At 37.9% G+C, this 19,635-nt stretch overlaps 1 protein-coding gene across 1 annotated transcript in view; it reads right to left on the reverse strand.

Moving 5' to 3' along the window:
* The window catches only part of DNM3 (dynamin 3), a 903,988-nt gene that overhangs the window by 45,600 nt on the left and 838,753 nt on the right, over positions 1 to 19,635 (reverse strand). The window contains exon 18 of the mRNA XM_007947116.1: positions 2,488 to 2,652. Coding sequence (XP_007945307.1) covers positions 2,488 to 2,652 — 165 coding nt within the window. The remainder of the gene's footprint in view (positions 1 to 2,487; positions 2,653 to 19,635) is intronic.

Genomic DNA, 19,635 nt, shown 5'->3' on the forward strand with positions numbered 1-19,635 from the left:
TTATTTTCTGTCTTGTTGAACTTTGCTACTAGTGCTGGAGCAAGATTGTTGTTTTGATTTGCATCTTTCTAATAGCTAATGATTGTGAGCATTTCTTCACATGTTTGTTGGCCGCTTGAATATCCTCCTTGGTGAAGTGTCTATTCATGTCTTCCGCCCATTTTTTAATTGGCTTGTTTGTCTTTTTGTTATTGTCATCTCATTCTTTCATCACTTTGTCTAGCAAAAGTAGGCTCAACCTACAAGCTTCTATATACTTTTCACTCTGACAAAATGGTAGAAAAGTTTCAAATGTGATCACTCACAGCTTCACTTCTCACAAACACTTGGTCAACTGGTGGTGACACTTTGCATATTGATTTTGCTGCCTCATGACATGGATTAGCAATGCCCTTTTTACTGCTGGAGGCAGAGTCCTAAATGCATTTAAGACTAGTCAGACTTGAGAACAATTTAGAAAATTCATCCTTAAAATTTTGTCTTCTCTAGCCAAATGTCTTAGGCTGGGTTCTCTAGAGAAGTAAAACTAATGAAGTGGATATCTCTATCTCTATACCTGTATCTATCTCTACATAGAGAGATTTATATTAAGGAAATGGTTCACATAGTTGTTGTTGTCGTTATTTGCCATCGAGTCGGCTCCAACTCATAGCGACCCCTCCTTGGGTTTCCGAGGCAGTATCACTACGGAAGTAGGAACACCCAACCTTCCTTCTGAGGAGTGGCTGGTGGGTTTGAACCGCCAGCCTTCTGGTTAGCAGTCAAGTGCCTTAGGCACTATGCTACCAGAGAAGGTGGTAAATCTCAATCTGTGGGTCAGGCAAGTGCCAGGCTGGCGGCTTCTCTTGACTCATGTAGCTTCAGGGGCTGATGAATCCAAGATCAGCAAGTCAGATGGCAAATCTCACAAGTTGCAGAGGCTAACAAATCCATTAGGCAGGTAAGATGCCAGGCTGATGGTTCACTGCATCCATAAGCTGATAAATCCCAAGAACCAAAGGTTAGATGATGATGAGCTTGATGTGGGATCCAGAGTGAGTAAGTGAGCTTTGCCAGAATATCCATATATATATATATAAGCTCTGGTGGTATAGTGCTTAACACATTTGACTGCTAACCAGAAGGCTAGTAGTTTAAACCCACCAGCCACTCCTTAGAAGGAAGGTTTGTCAATCTACTTCTGTAGTGATACTGCCTTGAAAACCCAAGGAGGGGTCGCTATGAGTCAGAACTGACTCCAAGGCAGTGGTTGTGTTTTATATATTTTTATATATATATATATGGAGCTCTGGTAGTGTAACAACAACAAATACATGTGTGTGTGTTGTGTGTGTATATGTTGTTAGTCGTTGTTGTTGTTATGTGCCGTCGAGTTGGCCCCAACTCATAGGAAACCCTCCTTGGGTCACTAGGGAAGTAGATTGCCTAACCTTCCTTCCGAGGAGTGGCTGGTGGGTGTGAAGCACCAGCCTTCTGATTAGCAGTCAAGTGCCTTAGGTACTACGCCATATATATATATATAGTATTGGGGTTGCTATGAGTTGGGGCCAACTCCATGGTGCATAACAACAACAACATATACATGATGCAGGCCACCTCCCCGAAGGAAACTCCCCTTACAACTGATCCCCTTACAACGAATCACATCAGATCGCATCATGGAGGATGATTACATCATTATATAATTGCCAAACCCCTGAGAATCATGCCCCAGTCAAGTTGACACCAACTTTAACCATCACATTTTAGGAATTCACTGGTTCTAGAAGAATAACTAGCTTTTATACCCACAGTCATTTATAAAAGTGGGAGGACAAAGTGGATGGAATATAGAATTAAGAGTCAAAGTATTAGTTTTGTAGCTGTGATTACATCATTAATTTCATCACTTGAATATCTCTTTACTTTAAATCAAGTATAAAATCAACACATATGCATGACACAGGGCTAGGTGTTCACTGTTTCAGTTTCCTTGTCTGCAGTGAACAAAAGGAGCACAGCCACGCTGTACAATAAAATGTCATGAAAATACGTGTATATTTTAAAAAGGGTTTTACATACCTAGTAAAAATAATACTCAAAGGGAAAAAACGTCCTTCATTCCTTCTCTCTCTTTCTTTATTTTCACGTTTAATGTTAATGTCTAGGATACAGGGCATCAGGTTTTATTACTGTCTTTGAAAATAATTTATACCATGACCTTGGCTATGGCATTTTTGCTCTGCTTTATTCTGAGCAAATCCACACCTTTCTAGAGGAGATAGCCAATGGGGAACATTGCAAGGTGGAACTTTTTCGTTTTAAGTTTTTTTTTTTTTTTTCCAAAGTTCTCTTTCACTGGTCAGTCCTTATCACTTGTAATGGACAATGATGAATCTGAGTAAGAGGCACTTTCAACCATCCAGAAAATATCACAAAGAAATAGAAGAGAATGTGAGCAATTACCACACCAGGATGGGCCAGATGTTAAAGCTTATAATCACTTACATTATTGATCATAAGGTGCATTATTGTTTTTGGAATTAGATCTCGAATACATTTGTTGATAATAGACATGTAGGAGTCTACAAGGTTGCGAATGGTCTCCACTTGTCTTTCCAATTGTGGGTCCATGGAAAAGTTTTCTGCTTGTCCATTCTCATCATTTTCAGTCTAGTGGAAAGGAAACAAAATAAAAATTTTCTCACATTAGTTTGAAAGAAAAAATACACTAGATGTTACCAGATAACCAACTTGCATATTTGGAGTTTATACTACTACATGGTAACATCTTTATCTTATCAAACATGCATAAATTCTGAAAAGATATCAGAACTGTAAGCTATCACTCTACTTTTTAGCCTTCCACAGTTATAGGAAAATAAAATATTCCAATTCTGAGTGAATATTGAGATGAATAGCCAAATAAACACTACACCTAACAACATACCCCTAGAGAAGAATCTAATTTTAAGCCATTTCCAAGCTGTCCAAAAAAAAACTGAATTCAAACATACGATGCAGATGTAAACCTCTGAGAGGCATCTCCCAGGGATTCTATAGATTAGAAATAACCTTGATGTTGTTCTGAAACTCCTGGGTCTTCTCTGGAATGGATCAGCCCTGATTCAAAACTAAATCCCCTAGGGCTGGCCTGGAGCCAAAATAAGAGATATAGAGCATAATTCATTCTTCCATGCACTTGCTGGAATTTGTTATGTAAATTCATGCTTCTGTCATCACTACTAAAGGCTGGCTCCTTTGTGAAAAACGTACAATTTAAAATTCCAACTTGTTAGTCTTTGAATAAAGCAGAACACATCTATACACAAAGAATTTATTTGTACAACATGAGAAAAGCATCTGTTTTCTATACTATGGAACTTGAATTAATTAATTTTTGCTTATACACCAGAGGCTGGGCTGGAATGGCATCTTCATTATTAAGGGCTGACCTATTGGCTTGGCACTGAAATCAATTTAGAACAAATGGTCTCCATTTAAAGTCAGATTGAACCATCTAAGTCCCTGAACATGATACAGATATTGCTAGTGGTCTGGCTACTTTCTAGCATTTGGAAATATTTATTTACAAATGCAAAAAAGGAAATAATTTATTGCTTCCAATGTGGACATGGATTATTTTTCTTTGGTGTGCTAGCAAACCCCAAAACCTGAGGTGTTTGGCATAAGTAAACTAGCTTACTCAGGTCCACATTAGACTCCATTTTACTTTAGATTTCATTTTTCCTACTTCTGCTTTTTATCTGCAGCTAGATTCTTGTAAATCTTTAACTGGCCTTAACCAATAAGGGTGGGGGTCAGGAAAGTAGTTAATGGAGGAAAAGTCTGACAAAGATGTTTACCAAGAATACTTGTAGTCTGAATTACAAAATAAGATTGCTGATGTTAAGAAAGAGAAACTGGGTGAGTGGGTGGGTGGGGGTGGCTGGAAAAGAGAAAAGAGGATGCAATTTTTCTTAGGAAGAATGTCCCCAGACTTGCTGCAGGAAGCTTGCAACCATGACACTTTTGTGCAAACATAAGAAATATGTTTTTGCACAAATTATCCCATTCTTAGAAGACAAACATTTATTTTTGCAAAGTGTTTGCACAGGAAGGCTCCAGGAAATTTGTAGGCAAGCTGATGTATGGAATCTATATGAAACACAAACTGTTTCTGTAGAATTTGTAGTCATGCTGACTACGATGTAATCTTGCTTATGCAACCCCAGTCATACAGACTCAGCAGAATTTCATATACAAAATCTGCTTTCTTGCTCCAGCATATTGGAACACATTGTATTTCTACTATAGTGCTGCCTAGTTTGGACTATCTATTCCTCAACAAATCTTGCTTTTTTTGCTTTATAGGGTGCCAGATCTTTTATTCTAAAACATTTCTTGCTTTGGGTATCAAAGGTCCCTGAAGAGTCAAGGATCTAGGTTCCAGCAGAGCCACCTGAGCTCTGTCTGTGTTTCCACAAACTCTCAGGAGTTGCCGCAAGGTAAACGATATCTCGAATCCAAGCTCTGCTCTCTTTGCATCATAGCACTTCTAAATTTACTGTGGACCTTTTTCTGTTACTGGGATACTGGTCTGAATTTGTAACCTAGGCTTTCTACAGTTGTTTGTTAGTAAGGTTCCTCTGAGTATCTTAAGCCACAAAAACTTGAATGGGTTTGAACAAATACGAGCCCTTAGGATGTTTGCTGCCAACTGAAAGACACCCTTGAAAGGATAATCTGGGATGTGAGATGGGCCAGATGCACTAGGCTGCCCACCAGCCACAAAACGATTCTCACTCAGAAAAGGCACACTGTAAAATAAAACATAGACTAAACTCTGTGGCAAATCCCTTACAGGAATTTTGTGTGACTCTTGGGAAACCAGAAGCTTTAGCCTATCTGTTTTGAGTTGCACGTATACCATTTGTTTCTGTTTTTGTATGTGGATCTGATCTGTCTGTTGGAAATACGGGTAATGCCATATCAAGATGCAGCTCAGAGCCACCTTCTAAGACTCTGGCCTACTACTTAAACAACATTTTGACCCTTCAAGATGCCTGTTTCTGCATGGTTGGCATATGCTTACCAGAGACAGCTTAGAAAATCAGTGGCCCCTTGGGGGTTCCTTTGGCTTTTCTGCATAGCAAGTTAGAAAATCAAGGCTCCCAAATTAAGCAACATCAATGGACATCTATTTTGGTTGGTAACGCAGAAGCTTCTAAGAAACATCAGGGCAATAAGATAGCTTTACAGCAGGATACTGTTTTAAAATTAATGAAGCAAAATAAGGAACTACAATGTTGGAGCTCTGCACCTACTCCTTCTCCTTCAACTTTGGCTCTGGCATCCACCTCTCTATACCCTTCTTTGCCCTCCTCTTCCTCTGATACGTTGTTTAAACCCCCCTCACCCCCCAAGAACATGATAAGGAACCTATATCTATTTCTGAAAGGGCTTTTAAAATATAGCCCACGGAGTCCAAGGAATCTCCTTTTAAACACTTTTTTTTTTTTTTAAACAACTTTTATTCCCTGGACTCCCACAGGAATATGTAATATTCTGAAGGGTTTCCTAAAATGATGTGAGCATCCTTACAAAATTGCTGAGAAATTTAAATTTCTTATTGATGCTTACCAACCTGGGCTTCCAGGTCTATATTAATTAGTCCACATGATAACAGGACCTTGAGAAGTTAAATTATGGTTAGAACATGCTGAATGAAAAGATCCTAAAAACAGGTAGCTTTAAACATGGATAAACAGCTGCTGCATTACTTGAAGATGCTCAAGTAGTAGGTAAAAGATTACCCTGCGGCTTTTCCCCCAATAATAGACTGGACTAAAATCCACTCTTACACACAAAATTAAGATGGAAGTGTTTATGATTACCAAACCTGAATATTTCAAATCTTTCCAGAACACTCCAGACTTGATTCATTAGCCTTAAGTGCTACTGAAGCTTTCAATATTGTATTTATATTTGGGCTCAGGCAAGAAAATGTAGTGAAAATGTACCAATTAGATTGCTGAAATAACTAATTTGACTCATGAACCTCTTGAATTTTAGAGATAAAACAAGCCTCAAGGGCCAATAAACTCATGACCCTGCAATTACAATGGTTACAATCTTTTAATCAGAAACAAAACAAAACAAAACAAAAACCTTAAGCCTTTGAAGGCACTAAGCCCAACACTTACCATTACTGCAAGAAACCCAGACACTGGAAAAAAGATTGTTAAAAACTGAAAAATAGACCAAAAAAAAAAAAAAAAACAAAACAAAATAAAAAACCCCAAACTGCCAAACAAGACATTCTCCACCCTGATCCTGATTTAGAATGAAGGTGTTCCATGGACAAAATAGGGACTTTTCCTATGATGGCCCTTAACCTGCAAGGAGAAATTACCATGCACATAAGTGGGGAGATCTGCAATTTTAAATTGATACTAAGCCACCTTATCTGCTATTAACCCCACTTGTTCACAAAGTCTCTGCCCCAGAGTACAAAAATTTCAAAAATTTTGGGGGTTGTTAATCAAGAACACACCCTGATATACTCCCGGCCTGTTCTGATATCCTTGAAGACCCTCATCCTTTTTTGCCTAGCCCTGATACCCTAGTTAACTTGATAGATTGAGATCTCTTATCCAAATGGAATTGTCATTTACAATTCAGAAAAAAGGGAGAGATATTATTAAACTTGCCCAATATCTCAAAAACCCTAATGAGAAACTTGAATTACTTCAGAGGGAAGAAGCTGCTTCTGTTTCCAAGCATTAGTCATACATAGAGTTTAACTACATCTAACTCACTTCTGACCTTATTTCATTAATTCCTGAAACCCTATGGACTGCCATATCTATCGATGTGGGGCAACTCTTATCAGCAGAACCCATCAAAATCCAAGTAGATACATCTAAACCTTTACCAAAGATTCTGTAATACTCACCCTCCTCACATGAGAAGCTAAATAAGGACTAACTTCCATTACTCAGGTTTTCTTTCTAAAAGTTTACTTGTTTCAGCCCTTGTAACACCCTTCTGCTGTCTGTTAAGAAATCAAACAACCAAGGTTGGAAGTTTGTTCTGGATTTATGGCCTATCAACTGCATTGTTATTCCTAGATTTCCATTGTTTCCAAACCCTCACTTGCTGCTTTATGATGTTCATCTGGTATTTTATGGTAACTGATCTTTACAATATCTTCTTTAATATTCCTGTACAGAATATTGTTGCTGTTGTTGTTAGGTGCTGTTGAGTTGGTTGTGACTCATAGTGACCCTACACAATGAAACACTGCCCAGTCCTATGCCATCCTCATAATTATTGCTACTGCTCACAATCATTGCTCACAATCACGAGCCCATTGTTTCAGCTACTGTGCCAATCCATGCCATACCCTCAAGGTATTCCTCTTTTTTGCTGACTCTGCTTTACAAAGCATGATATCCTTCTTCAGGGATTGGTCTGTCTTGATAACATGCACAAATTTTGTGACATGAAGTCTCACCATCCTAACTTCTAAGAAGCATTCTGGCTTTACTTCTTCCAAGACAGATTTGTTCATTCTTCTAGCAGTCTATGGTATATTCAATATCCTTCACCAACACTATAATTAGAAGGCATAAATTCTTCCACTGAAACCTGCCCACCATGTGTGACCCTGCTGGTATTTAAAACACTGGTGGCATAGCTTGCAGCATTACAGCAACATGGAAGGCACTACAGTATAAGGAATTAACAGATGAGTGGTGGACCCCCTGAAAACTAACATTTATTTGGCTTCATTTGGGAGAATCAACCATTTACTTAGATTGTAACACCTTAAGAATTCACTACTTCTCCTACCTGTTTTTCTCAAATCCTCCATGTTGACTTAGAACCTTTGTAATTTAAGAATGAATTCAATTTGTTACAATACAGTAATGACTTAGTTGTATGTTCAAACTCCTAGTAGTACTGTACTGATAACCACATAATTTTGTTAAAACATCTGGCCAATGGGGACATAAAATTTCTCAAGAAAAAACTATAGTTGTCTCAGTCTCAATCTTCCATTCAATACAAGAACATAATTTCTGCAGAGGGCATTTCTATTGATTGCAAATGAAAGGGCCATTTTTGCTCTTCCTGTCCTAGGTAGTAAGAAATAATTATGTGGGTTCCTAGGGTTTTGTGGCTACTGTAGAACTTGGATTCCTAATTTCTCCTTGTCAGCCCAACCCCTATATTAATATTTTAAAGTATCCAAATCAGATTCATTTCAAATTATACCAGAGGATCAGGAAACCATAAATAAACTGGAAAAATCTCTAACAAACACACCTGGACTAGGTTTTTCTACCTATCAACTAGATGCTTCCTTGTTTGTACATGAAGTTTTTGGAAATGTTTTAGGCATTCTAACTCATAAACACAAGAGATATTAAAGGCCTCTGGGCTACTACAGCCTTCAGCTAGACTCTGTAGCCAATAAGTACCCTCCTTTGTCTCCCAGCAGTAGCTGCCACTGCAAAATTGGTAGAAGGCACTGTTTATATTGTCCTGGGAAAATTTTTAGATGTTTGTGTGCCCCATGCTATATCTGCCATACTTAACTCTGCTCTGACTCAACAGCTTTCTGCCAGTCAGCTTATTTCCTATGAAGTTCTTCTGGCTACATCTAATATTAGACTACATTCTGTGGCTTGTTTAAATTCTGCCACATTTCTCCCTCAAACTGATAATGGAAACCATCATATGTACAACTACCTGTACTCAACTGAAAACTTCTAAAAGACCATGAAAAGTCCTAAAGCAAACTTCTTGATATAATCCTGATTTAATTATGTTTATAGATGGGTCTTATTTGAAACCTGATCCTACCAGATTTCATTATCAGGCTGGATATGCCATCACAACCTCTACTGAGGTTTTTGAAAGCCAAGCCCTCCCTGAGGCTACCTCCACTCAACAAGCAGAAATAATTGCCCTACAATAGCCTATAAACTAGTCTCAGGAAAGTCTGTAACTATTCATATGGATCCCAGATATTGTTTTGGAGTTGTGCATGATTTTGGTTTGTTATGGAAGCAGAGAGCTTTTCACCTCCTCTGGAACTAATATAAAAAATGGAACTCCAGTGGCAGATCTTTTAGATGCTTTGGTACTCCATTCCAAAATTGCTATTGGAAAAATATAGGCTTCCCAATGTAAGAGAGTTCCACAAGCAGAAGAAATTAGAGGGAATATCCATGCTGACCACCTAGCCAAATAAATTACAAACAACCCGACAAATTACTGCCCTTTTAATACAGAAGGGGTCCTTTCATTCAACTGCACACCATCTACCACCCACCACCCACCACTTTCAATCCTGATTCAGATAAATCTATTGTAAAATGAGTCCTAAAGCATCGACAAATGGCCAAAACTGAGGAAATGGAAATATGAAAAGGCAGGATATTTTCAAGTTCCTGCTACTAAATTATGGACATGTTCTAACCAAAAGCCTGTCCTACCAAAATTATTACATGTCCCTATGATGCAGATCCTTCTCACCTAGGATGACATAAGATGATTGAAATTTTAAGGAAATAGTTGTAGAGACAATTTTTTGAGGCTGCTGAACATGGTGCATCACACTGTCCCATTTGCCCTTGTCATAACCCAGGTAACTATTTTAAAGCATCACCTGGAAAATACCCTTGCCTTCTGGACCTATGCATGAATGGCAACTTTATTTCATTCAACTTCCACCATTTAATCACTACATATATGTGTAAGTGATAATTTATAGTTTTTCACACTGAGTAGAAATTTTCCTTGTTGAAGTCCAATGATTGAAGTCCTTTTAGCTAAGAAACTTCTTGAAATATGGTCCCCATATGCAGAGCACTTAAGATCCGCTGTAGCAAAAGAGGAACTCACTTTACTGGATGAGTCATTTGGGAAATTGCCAGATTTTTCTTTTTTTCTCAGAGATTACATTGCCCTCATTTTTATTCTTCTGGCCTCGTGTAAAGGAACAATAAAAACTCAATTGGCTATACTTTTTGAAACTTTAAACCTACCTGGATCAAAGCCTTTCCTTTAGTTCTTTTAAATTTAAGATCAACTCTATTTGGACTTCATAAACTTACCCCATATGAAATAATCACCAGGAGATCTATGGCCTGCCCTTATTTTTCTGTCCAAAGTGAGTCCAATATTATTAAACCAGAGTTGCTGAAATATTGTCAATACTTAAACAGTCTAAAAATAATTTTTCCCAGATTATGGAAGATTTTGATAGCCAAAATTCAGAATTTTAAAATTTGTCTGTTGTGGAACCAGGTGGATATGTATGTTGGAAGAGGTATCAATTAAAAGATAACCTTGATGGGGACCAGGTTTGCTGGTCCAATAGAGCCTGGTGGAACCACTGAGACTATGGCCCTTAGCTGCCTTGCAGGTCTAGAATTGAAGCCACACCTGTGGTTTCCAGCCAAACAAAGTACAGGCATGTGAATTAAACATTTACCTCAAGTAGACAAATGCCCTGGAGAGAACAATCATGGGAGAAGGAAGGGCTGCTTATGCACAGGGAGATAGCTCAGGGCGCAGAAGAGTGTGGAGGGATGGACACTGGGAAGAGGTAACTATGGGGAGGATCTGGGAGGGGAGCTGTGGCATTGTAAATTTTGGTCAATGACATGAGACAAAGTATATTATGTGAACTGCTGTATGAATAGTGAGTTTACTCTGTAAATCTTCACCCAAATCAAAATCAAATTAAAAAAAAAAAAAAAAAAAGATAACCTTGAGCTTGATTGAAAAGGACTATATTTAGTCCTTCTTACTAATCCCTGTTTTGGATACATATGTCTCAATTAAAGAAAGCTAAGATTTGTTTGTGCACTCACTAGCTTTCTGGAAATATGAAGAATCTCTTGCAATGCCCAAGTGGCCAGAAGCAGATGACATCTGAAGTAGATAGCTAATCTCAAGATCACGGAACAAGATTCCACATAGCCTGATGAAACCTTTGGATTTTGCTTTACCATTTTCACCTTTCTTTTACTATTTATTAGCTGTGCTTCATACTTAAGGATTTTATCCTTTCATGCAAGTGTCAAAAACAACAGCTACAATAAAACAAGTTCCTTTGATGCTGTTTGCTTTATTATATTACTCCTGGGTTGTTTTCCTTCATTATGAAGATCTCCTTACATGTTCTCTTTCTTCTTACACTGCTCCCTGTTAGGCTTGGAAGAAAAATGCATTTGTTAAACGAGCTCAATCACTGGCTAATGCTAGCAACTTAACTGATTGCTGGATTTGCCATCCTCCCCCTAAGTCTATGTATGAAAGTTCAGACCTACTAGTATTACCTTCAGCTATCATACTACAGCCTTGTAAACACAGAAAAAACAAAAAACAAACAAACAAAAAAACTTAATTTCAGCACCACTGCTAAATGAACCATATGTATTAGAACATGGCACATTCCTTGTTTGTTCCAATCACAAGTACCCTGCTTTAATTTAAACTAAGTTAAACGTAATTATTCTAACCTCTATCACCTACTTCTCCCCTGCTCTTATTTTTCCTCATTTTATACTTCTTTTACTTACTATCTACGCTCTTTCAAGCTTTTTATCACCTCTGGAGGTCCTCTAAGAATAGGAAGATTGTCCATCTTCTGTTAAATTAATTAATTGTGACAATTTAACAGAAAAATGGCTCAAACAATTTAATCAATATCCATTCCCTCTGCACATGACAGTGACAGAAAAAATATCCACAATCTGTCCACAACCACGGAACAACTTTCAGATAGCACAAAAGCTCAACAAATGTCCCTGGAATCCCCTGATAAGTTATTATTAGAGAATAGAATGGCCTTGACTTAATCTTAGCCCAACAAGGTGGCGTCTGTGTCATTGCTAACACCTCATGCTGCACTTGAGTAAACATCATCTTGAGAAAAAGAACAAGATATCACACAAATTTGTCAGAAGGCCACCTGGCTATATATGCCCCCCCAAAACTGACTCACCTTTTCTAGATATTTTTCATTGATTGCTAAAAGGTATTGGTTCATAGTTCCATTTTATATTGCAAACTGAAATAATTTTATCCTATTAATTATTATTTAATGAAATGCTTATCTAATGTATATAAGCAACTCCCCTCACTATGCAAAGGATTATATACCTTGAAGAAACCAAATTCTCACAGATTGATTTTGTACTGTTAACCCTTTTAGATAACTACACTGTTCCTTTAATGTGGCCGTCTGCAACATTAACCCCAAAAAAGCCAGCTCACCCTGAAGATGAGGCCTTATAGCATTGCAAGGTAAAGGTAAAAATATTTAACAATAACTTAATTGACTGATGAAATAACTCCAGAACGTCCAATTAAAGTCTTTGCAAAAGAAAGGTTACTCCTATGTGGGTGAACATGATCAGTGTCACTTAGATGACATTTGATCAAAAAGGGGGAATGTACTAACAAACCCCCAAATCTAAGACATTTGATATAACTACACTGGCTCACCTGGGTCAGGATTAGACTCCATTTTACTTTAGACTCCATTTTTCCATACTTCTGCTTTTTGCCTGCAGCTAGACTCTTGTAAAATTTAGCATAGTGCCTAAAGCACTTGACTGCTAACCAGAAGGCTGGTGGTTCAAACCCACTAGCCACTCCTTGAAAGAAAGTTTGGGCAATCTATTTTCATAGTGATACTGCCTTGGAAACTCAAGGAGGGGTCACTATGAGTCAGATCTGACTTGATGGTAGTGAGTTTGGTTTTTTGTTTTAGCAAATAACGGTAGTGGTAAGGAAAGTGATTAATGATAGAAAAGTTTGTTAAAGACATTTATAAAGAATATTTGGAGTTCGTTTTCCAAAATAAAACTGCTAATGTTACGAAAGAGAAATGGGGGTGGGGGGGGGAGAGGAATAATTGTTCTTGGGAAGAAAGACCCCAGACTTGCTCCAGGAAGCTTACAAGCAAGCTCCCTCTGTGCAAACATAAGAAGGATACTTTCATACTAACTGCCTCAATTTTAGAATAATTGGATCTATTTTCACAAGTTTCCATAGGCAGGCTGCAGGGAATCTGTAGGGAAACTGATGTATGGAAACTGTATGAAAAACAAATTATTTTTGTAGAATTTCTAGTCATGCTCACTATGCTGTAATCTTGCTTATACAGCCATAGTCATGTAGACCCAGCAGGATTTCGTTTATAAAATCTGCCTCTTGCTCCAGTATATTGGAAAACATTATATCTCTACTATCATGCTATCCAGTTCAGACTGTCTATTCCTCAACAAACCTTTGTCTTTATGCTTTACAGAATGCCAGGGATTTTATTCTATGACATTAGAAATGTACATATTTTGATCTGTCAGGTTTTCAATCACCCAATCAGTTCTAGGCAAAGCACTGTGCTAAATAGCTTCAATGGATCCACAAATGACAAGCTTCCCAATGAATTAATATACATGCGTGAAAAGTATAGAACATGAAACCAAGAATAACAAACAAAGCAGCTTGTTCTAGTAATTTATAAAGCTTTGTTAGCAATACTTAATGCTTAAAAAACAGAGTAAAATAATATGCTCACTCTAAATAACAACAGTAATTTTCCATTCCTGGGACTATTGCCCCATGCTTCAGGGTGACAGTATCAGGACATTTCGGAGTAATTATACTGTTCTTACAGCAAAATAGAGAGATCAAAAGCAGCAGCTGTTTATCCTAAACCATTTTTTGGAAATAATCTTTTTAGTCAATAAAAGAAAGAACTAAATCAAATCTGATTTTGTTTTTCATTTTTGTTACTATTTTTCAATAAAGGCACAAGAAGACTTTGTGGTAAAAAGCAAAGGCTATAATATGATAAAATGTTAGCGGGAAAGTCAACTATGGCAGTGAAAAAAACAATCATGTTCCCACCTTCCTTCTGGAATATACAGACTACTCTACATCTGCATTTGGGAGCTCTGGTAGCATAGTGCCTAAAGCACTTGATTGCTAACCAGAAGGCTGGCGGTTCAAACCCACTAGCCACTCCTCGGAAGGAAGATGGGGCAATCTACTTCCGTACTGATACTGCCTCGGAAACCCAAGGAGGGGTCGCTATGAGTCGGATCTGACTCGACGGTACATAACAACAACAACAGCTACATCTGCAAGTGTGCTCCACACTGCAGCAATATTCTAAGGATCAGTGTTATTAAGGACATTGTATTTGAAAGCAAAAACTTTAGATTGAAATTCAGGCTCTATCATGTACTAGGTATGTGGTCATGCTTCAGCCATCTGATGTGATTGAGAGACTCAGCTTCCCATCTTTAAAATGGGAATACTTATCTGAAAACCTGTGGCAGTTAAATGAGACAACCTATATAAACAACCTAACAAAGGGCCTTTTGAGCATTCAGTAAATGTTAGTTTCCTTCCTTCCTTTCTGGATATTCATAGAGTAAGACTAAGAGAGGAGCTTGACTCTCAAAATAGAGTAAGAAAACTTAAGTTGACAAAGTTGAATATAAAACATTTTCAATTCAAACAATATGAAATGCTAAATTATTTTGTTAGTTTGTTTTACATCTCCATATTTTGTGCAAACTATTTCCTTAGCCTGGAATCCCCTCCTCCCACCCATCCTTCAGCTACCTGTGAAGACCCTTCATCTTTCAAAGCCCCAGTGAAAGATTTCCCTGTCACCTGTTCTAGAAAAGCTTCTGAAGCCCCTCACCACTTCCTCCCTGGCACTTCATCTATGCCTTGTACTCACTATTATTATTTAATATCCAGCTTAGGTATATCCAGTTTCCCCTAATAGACTTGGGGATCTTGTTTCTCTTTCCCTTCTCAGAACCTAGCACAGAGTTGGGTGCATGAGAGAAGTAGTTTACATTACAAAAGAGTTTATTCAAATCCAGAAAGCTGTGCAGTGCCTTTCAGTGTCTCTAGGAGTAGCTCGGTAGTGCTGTGGTTAAAGCAGCTCTAGTGGCACTGTGGTTAAAGCACTAGACTGCTAATCAAAAGGTCGGTGGTCTGAACCCACCAGTCACTGTGTGGGAGAAAGATGAGGCAGTCTGCTTTTATAAATATTTACAGCTTTGAAATGATACACTCACTGTGGAAAGCAGTATGGCAATTCCTTAAAAAGTTGGAATTAGAAATACCATTTGAGTCAGCAATTCCATTACTAACTATATATCCTAAAGAAGTGGGAGCCAGGACAAGAACAGATATATGCATGTTCATCACAGCACTATTTATAAATAGGAAAAAGATGGAAACAACCTAGGTGCCCATCAACAGAAGAATGGAAAACTAAACTATGGTACACACACACAATGGAATACTCTGCAACCTAAAGAATAATGGAGAATCTTCAAAATACCACATAACATGGATGAACTTGGAGGACATTATGCTGAGTGAAATAAGTCAATCACAGAACGACAAATATTGTATTAGTCTGTTATTGTAAAAAGTCAAGGAAAGGTTTCTAGGAAGGAAATTTTGTTGGTTACCAGGGGTGGGAGGGGAGTTGAGGGAACACTGCTAGATAGGTAGAAACAAGTACTGATTTGGGTGAAGAGAAGGGCAATGTATCAAATGTGAGTGATCAACACGGTAGCACTGAGGAAGAGGAAGACATAGAGAGGTGCATGGGAATTACAGACAACAAAGATGAACCCTTTTGAACATACAATACTGTGTTGTCACTGATGGCAAACATTGATCTGTGGGTAGATAGATAGGTGGACAGGCTGATCGATTAGGTATGTCTATGCAGGGGGGAGTGTGCCCGTGACCATGTATCGGGTTGGCAGACAATGTTTCTACAAGTGTATTTGTATGTTCTGTAAGAATTTCTAAGTATGTAGTTGAGCTGACAAGGGACAAGGTTGTAGTCACTTCTTGGCCACAGCCAGCTACCCAGAGAGAGCAAGTAGTTGGACCTGTGGGCTTGGGATCATGGTCACAGGGAACATCAAATTCAATTAGCATAACATACTACATAAAAGTATTGTTCCACATTCTCCTTTGGTGAGTAGTGACTGGGATCTTAAAAGCTTGCAAGTGGCCATCCAGATGTAATGATGGGTCTCTCCTTGTTTAGAACAAAGAAGAATGAAGAAAACCAAAGACACATGGGAACAACTAGTCCAAGGGACTGGTACACCATGCGATCCTTAGCCTATACGACTATGAGACCAGAAGAGCTAGATGGTGCCCAGCTACCACTGCCAACCACTTGGAGGGGGATCTATGTAGGAGATTCTGGATAGAGTGGGAGAACAATGGGAACAAAACTCAAAATCATTAAAAAAAAAAAAAAAAAAAAAGAGACCAGGTTTGCTGGTCTGATAGAGCCTGGTGGAACCACTGAGACTACGGCCCTAGCTGCCCTTCAGGTCTGGGATTGAACCCACTTCTGTGGCTCCCAGCCAAACAAAAGACAGGCATATGAGCTGAACATTTCCATGAGGTAGATATACTTCTTAGAGAGATCAATCATGGGAGAATAGAAGGGCTGTGCAGGCACAGGGAGACAGCTTGGCGGGCAGGAGTACATGGGACGGAAAGGTACAGGGAAAAGGTAGCTATTAGGAGGAAGTGGGAAGACAGTTGTTGCATTGTGGGACATTACAGTCAATGTCATGACACAAAGTGTATGTGAACTGCTGTGTGTAAGATGAATTTGCTCTCTAAACTTTCACCCAAAACACAATTAAATTAAAAAAAAAAAAAAAAAAAGATTTACAGCTTTGGAAAGCCTATCGGGTAGTTTTACTCTTTCCTATAGGGTCACTATGTGTTGGAATGGACTTGATGGTAGTGTTTGTTGTTTTTTTTATCAGGAGTGATTATTTGTTGAAGCAATAAGAGAGTAGAGAAACCCCAAGCTGATGAGTTAGGCTGTACTTGATAATTAGAAGAACAATAAAATAATTAAGAGAGTACATAAATTAAGGTGAAAGAATGATCTACAGCATTAAGGAAAACACCTTTTATTTAAATCACTATGTAATAAATACGATCCAGTGTGTCTCTCTGATCTAAAACACACTTGAGTTTTGCTATTGTATTTGGCATTGTGTGGGTGATGGCATTTCAGCATCAACATACTACCTCTTCCAGAAACATTTATTGAGCACTTACTATATTCCAGGCACAGTGGTCAGCACTTTACAAAGAATATCTGCACTACAAGGATAGGAGGTAGGTACCATTGTTATTGTTAACCCACAGAAGAGGATATTGAGGCTCTGGGAACTAAAATTTCAATCTGCACATTCCATAAATATAAGATGAATATAATTTTAAACCAATTTCCTATTTTCCTTAGGTATTAAAAAAAAAAAAAGAAATGTGATTAAACAGTGAAACATCAAGTTGGTTTCACAAATCATACATGTAAAAAGAGTTTTCTGGAAAAAGATGTCACTGAAGAACTGATATTTGTAATAAAATAGTATGATTGAGTAAAACAAAAAAGCAGAATATATAGTATTTATTAAATAAATTTCCAGAAATATGAAAAATCAGTTAAATTATATCACTTACTACATTGTCACATTTTTGCTGTTGCTATGTTCTACGGAGTCCATTTTTGATTTATAGTGACCCCATGTGACAGAGCAGAATTGCCCCACAGGTTTTCTAGACTGTAATCTTTATGGGAACTGATCACCAGGTCTTTCTCCTACAGAGCAGGGCCAGTGGGTGGGTTCAAACTGCCAACCTTTCGGTTAGTAGTAGTGCTTAACTGTTGTAGCACGAGGGCTCTTTCATTTCCACATAGAAACATCATATTTCCCCATTACACATTATTAACAATGTGAATAAAGCTTTGCATTATTCTTTTGCCTATCAAAATAGACAAAATAGATACGCTGACTTTCACTATTTGAAACAAGAAACAACTAATAAGCAAAATGTCAGAGTGGATGAAAAACAGTAAATATTCTAACATTCAACATTTTTGAAAGGCAAAAGAGGTGTTTTGAAAATAACCTTCCTTCCCCACCCCAAATTGAAATCCTCTTTGAGTTCCAGAAATATTCAGTAGACAAATATTGAGCACCAGTGACTGAAGACCAGCCAAGTTGTGGGAGGACGTCATACATGAAGAAGGCAAAAGATCATTAAAAATATAGGAAAGAATGAAAGACTAAAATGGATGTCAGAAGAGATTTTAAAACTTGCTCTTGAATGTAGAGTAGCTAAAGCAAATGGGAGAAATAATGAAGTAAAAGAGGTAAACAGAAAAATTGAAAAAGCAGCTTGAGAAGACAAAACAAAGTAATAAAATAAAATGTACAAAAAACAAAAAGAGCCTAACACATTCAGCATTTCTGAAGCTGAAATAAGGAAAATGCAACCCTCGAGTTGCACTAAAGAAGACTTCTGTGGGCAAAATACTGAACAATGCAGGAAGTATCAAAAGAAGATAGAAGGAGTTCACTAAGTCACTGCTCCAAAAAGAATTGGCCGATGTTCAACCATTTCAGGAGGTAGCATATGAACAAGAAATGACAGTACTGAAGGAAGAAGGCCAAACTTCACTGAAGACATTGGTGAAAAACAAGTCTCCAGGAATTGAGGGAATATCAATTGAGACATTTCAATAAACAGATGCAATGTGGGAAGCACTCACATGTCTATGCCAAGAAATTTGGAGAGAGCACCTGGCTGTACAACTGGAAGTGATCCAAATTTGTGCCTATTCTAAAGAAAGGTGACCCAACAGAATGTGGAAATTATCGAGCAATATCACTAATACACACCCAAGTAAAATTCTGCTAAACATAATTGAAAAATTGTTGCAGCAGTACATCAACAGGGAACTGCAAGAAATTCAAGCCAGATTCAGTAGAGGATATGGAATAAGGGATATTATTGGTGATGTCAGGTGGATCTTGCCTGATAGCATAGACTATGAGAAAGACGTTTATGTATGTTTTACTGACTATGCAAAGGCATTCGACTATGTGGATCCTGACAAAGTATGGATACTATTGTGAAAAATTGCAATTCCAGAACACTTAAATTGTTCTCACAAGGAAACTGTACATAGACAAAGAGACAGTTGTTAGAAAAGAACAAGGGGATACTGCATGGTTTAAAATCAAGAAAGGTCTGTGTCAGGGTTGAATCCTTTCAGCAAACTAGTTTGTGTGCGGAGCAAACAATCCAAGAAGCTGGACAATATGAAGAACAACTGGAGAAGGATTGGAGAAGACTCATTAACAACCTGTGATATGCAGATTACTCAACCCTGCTTAGTGAAAGTAAAGAGTACCTGAAATGCTTTCTGGTGAAGATCAAAGACTACAGCCTTCAGTATGGATTAAAACTTAACATAAAGAAAACAAAAATCCTCACAACTGGGCCAATATGCAACATCAAGATAATTGGCGAAAAGACCGAAGTTGTCAAGGATTTTATTTTACTGGGCTTCACAATCAACACCCATGGAAGCACCTGTCAAGAAATCAGACAACAAGAAAAACAAAGTAGGAGGTCTCACATTGCCGGATCGCAAAACCTACTATACAGCCACAGTAGTCAAAACTGCCTGGTATTTGTTCAATGACAGATACATAGACCAATGGAATAGAATTGAGAACCCAGATATAGATCCAT

The sequence above is a fragment of the Orycteropus afer genome, unplaced genomic scaffold (assembly GCF_000298275.1).
Source record: "Orycteropus afer afer isolate SDZICR_OR568_19922 unplaced genomic scaffold, OryAfe1.0 scaffold00175, whole genome shotgun sequence".
Taxonomy (NCBI): domain Eukaryota; kingdom Metazoa; phylum Chordata; class Mammalia; order Tubulidentata; family Orycteropodidae; genus Orycteropus; species Orycteropus afer.